General features: G+C 57.2%; 1 protein-coding gene across 1 annotated transcript; it reads left to right on the plus strand.

Moving 5' to 3' along the window:
• Window positions 1-403: 403 nt before the first annotated feature.
• LAESUDRAFT_765248 (Thioesterase/thiol ester dehydrase-isomerase) lies at window positions 404-2,276 on the plus strand (the record flags this gene model as incomplete). Its single annotated transcript, XM_040913615.1, has 4 exons — window positions 404-490; window positions 1,498-1,712; window positions 1,766-1,788; window positions 1,843-2,276. 4 exons carry the CDS (start codon window positions 404-406, stop codon window positions 2,274-2,276), a joined length of 759 nt encoding a protein of 252 aa, XP_040757464.1.
• Between the last annotated feature and the right edge of the window lie 198 nt (window positions 2,277-2,474).

Below are 2,474 nucleotides of genomic sequence, written 5' to 3' on the forward strand. Positions count from 1 at the left end.
GTTTCTCTTGCGCACTTCTTTGATCATGCTGTCTGTAGGATTGTCAGCGTGACGGTCACAGTCGTGATCAGTGCCCATGCCTTGCTTCGCAGTCCAAAGCCACGGACAGCAGGACGGCGACGAGCGCACGAGGGCATGTCCAGCCCGAGTGCGACGCGGGTGAGCGCAAATGACGGTTGCAATCGGTCTTGGCCGTCTCTCGTCGCGCGTCTCGTCAATAGCAGCATCCGCATAGCGATCCTCTCACTTGCGTCTCTGTACACTCCGGGCGTCCATACATGTTGACGGCATCTTCAAAGCGAGCAAGGTGATCGAGCGCAAAGACTCCGCCCATGTTGTATAACACGTATAAGCACGAACGACGGTCCGACCATCTCGTACCACGCACCTCGTCAATTGCTGCATGCACGTAGTCAACCTTTCGCCTGCATCTCGGCATCCACACACATCTCGCGAGGTGGACGACATCCCCGACGTGATCAAGAAGATTGTGCGCAGAGACGGCCCTAGTCGACACGATACCATGAAGGATCGGGCAGCAAGTGGTTAGGAGGGTGCGTTACTCACCGTCGCAAACGTTGTCCGGCACTCCCTGTATGTCATGTCAACTCACGGTCCACGGCGCGGTCCGTTTGCATGAGCGGCGAACGTAAGACACGGTCTTCGTCTTCTATCGCAGCGGCATGGCACCGACGCGCGGTCTGGTTTCCGTACGGGGCAGCGCGCTCAATCGTTCGGCATTGACGCATTCAGCGCGGAGGGCTGGTGAAGTACCGTCGATGAGACGGTCAGGTCGTTCGTGAGGCGTGATCTTCCGATTGCAACGAGGAGAGCGGGATTGAATGATATGCGCGGGATGGTATGGGCGAGGGCGAGTTGGATGGAAAGGGATAGTAATGGGAGAGGAGGGCGAGCGGATCGTCGGCGATGGAGGGATTCGATGGCGGATAAGGGTCGCACGGCACAGGATGTTATCGAGGTGTTGGAGGAGAAGGGGAGGATGACGAGGGAATGTCGAAAGTAGCTGGAAAGGAATGGAATACAGTTCAGTGTGACTGAAACATAAGCGGGCTTACCAGGCTTTGCGAATGAGCTGCAGCATTCGACGTGCCCCTGTAGCCTGTGCTACACCTCTGTACTCTCGAAAGGGCCATCTCTCCATGATACTGCACGGTCGTATCTCGCCGAGATATATCTGGCAGCCATGACATGTGCGCGTCTTGGACAGTGGGCGCAACGCGTCGGAGAGTGGACAGTTGGCACGCGGATTGGACGGCTTGCAGGGGAACAGAGAGTGCGCGTCGGGACAGGTACGCATGGTGGACACAGGTGGGGGATGAGCGCAAGCGAGTGAGACAGTGCAGGTGAGACGATGGGCGCCTGCATATGACGCGAAGTGGGCGCTTCCATCTGGACGGTCACTAGCATGCCAGACAGAGATTCTCGATCACTCTCTCATGTACACAATACTGACGGCACACACTACCCCTCCAGTAGTCCCTACAAGATGCCTTCCGTGACCCATCCTCGCCATTCCACCTACCGCCCGGCACGCAAGGCCCTGCCTCCCCAGATCCCCCCGCTGAGTTTCTGCACACCGAAGCCCAGGAGACGCGGGCGGAGCACGCCCGCACAAAGATGCTAGAGCTGGGCTACGACCCGAGCAGCTTCTGGGAGCAGCGGATCGTGTGGGGTGACCACGACGCATTCCAGTCAGTCAACCCCTGACCTGTCCGTTTGTATCATCTGAACACGAGCCATCCAGACACGTAAACAACGTGCGCTACGGTACGTTCGATGCGTAGACAAAGCAGCATGTCAGCTGATAGGTATCCGGATCAGTGCGCTTCCTCGAGTCGTCCCGGATCGAGTGGATGGTCTCCCTAGGCAAAGAAATCGGCGGCGCCTCCCGAGCGGATGACATGCTCGCCGGGCGCGGCATCTCGCTCATCCTCAAGACCATCTCCATCGACTACAAGCGGCCCGTCGTCTACCCCGACATGCTCCTCATCGCGCACAAGCCGCACCCCGGCCCGCTCGTCTCGACTTCGGACGTGCACAAGACGGAGTTCGGCCAGCGCCGCTTCCCCAAGACCCACTTCCACCTCATGGGCGCGATCTACTCGTACGCGCAGCGGCGCATCGTGACGGAGTGCGACGAGGTGCTGGTGTGGTATGATTACGAGAAGCTGGCAAAGTGTGACCCTGGTGAGGAGGCTACGGTGGCATTGCAGCGCAGGATGTTCTTGACGCAGGAGCCGAGTGCATATGAGTAAAGGTAAACCCCATGGGTTTCGTTAGCTCTATAAATATTCAGGCATCTAAAGCTTCATTGTAATCTCACTGAACTACTTCTTTCTATCTGATCCTGAGAAGAAGGATAAATAACCCGTTACCTCAAGCCACCAGAAAAGATAGAACACAGCACCCGAACTCCTTTTGAAGAAACGTCAACCTTACATTTGCTATCCTCA

This window comes from Laetiporus sulphureus (genome assembly GCF_001632365.1).
Source record: "Laetiporus sulphureus 93-53 unplaced genomic scaffold LAESUscaffold_122, whole genome shotgun sequence".
In the NCBI taxonomy this organism is placed as follows: Eukaryota; Fungi; Basidiomycota; class Agaricomycetes; order Polyporales; family Laetiporaceae; genus Laetiporus; species Laetiporus sulphureus.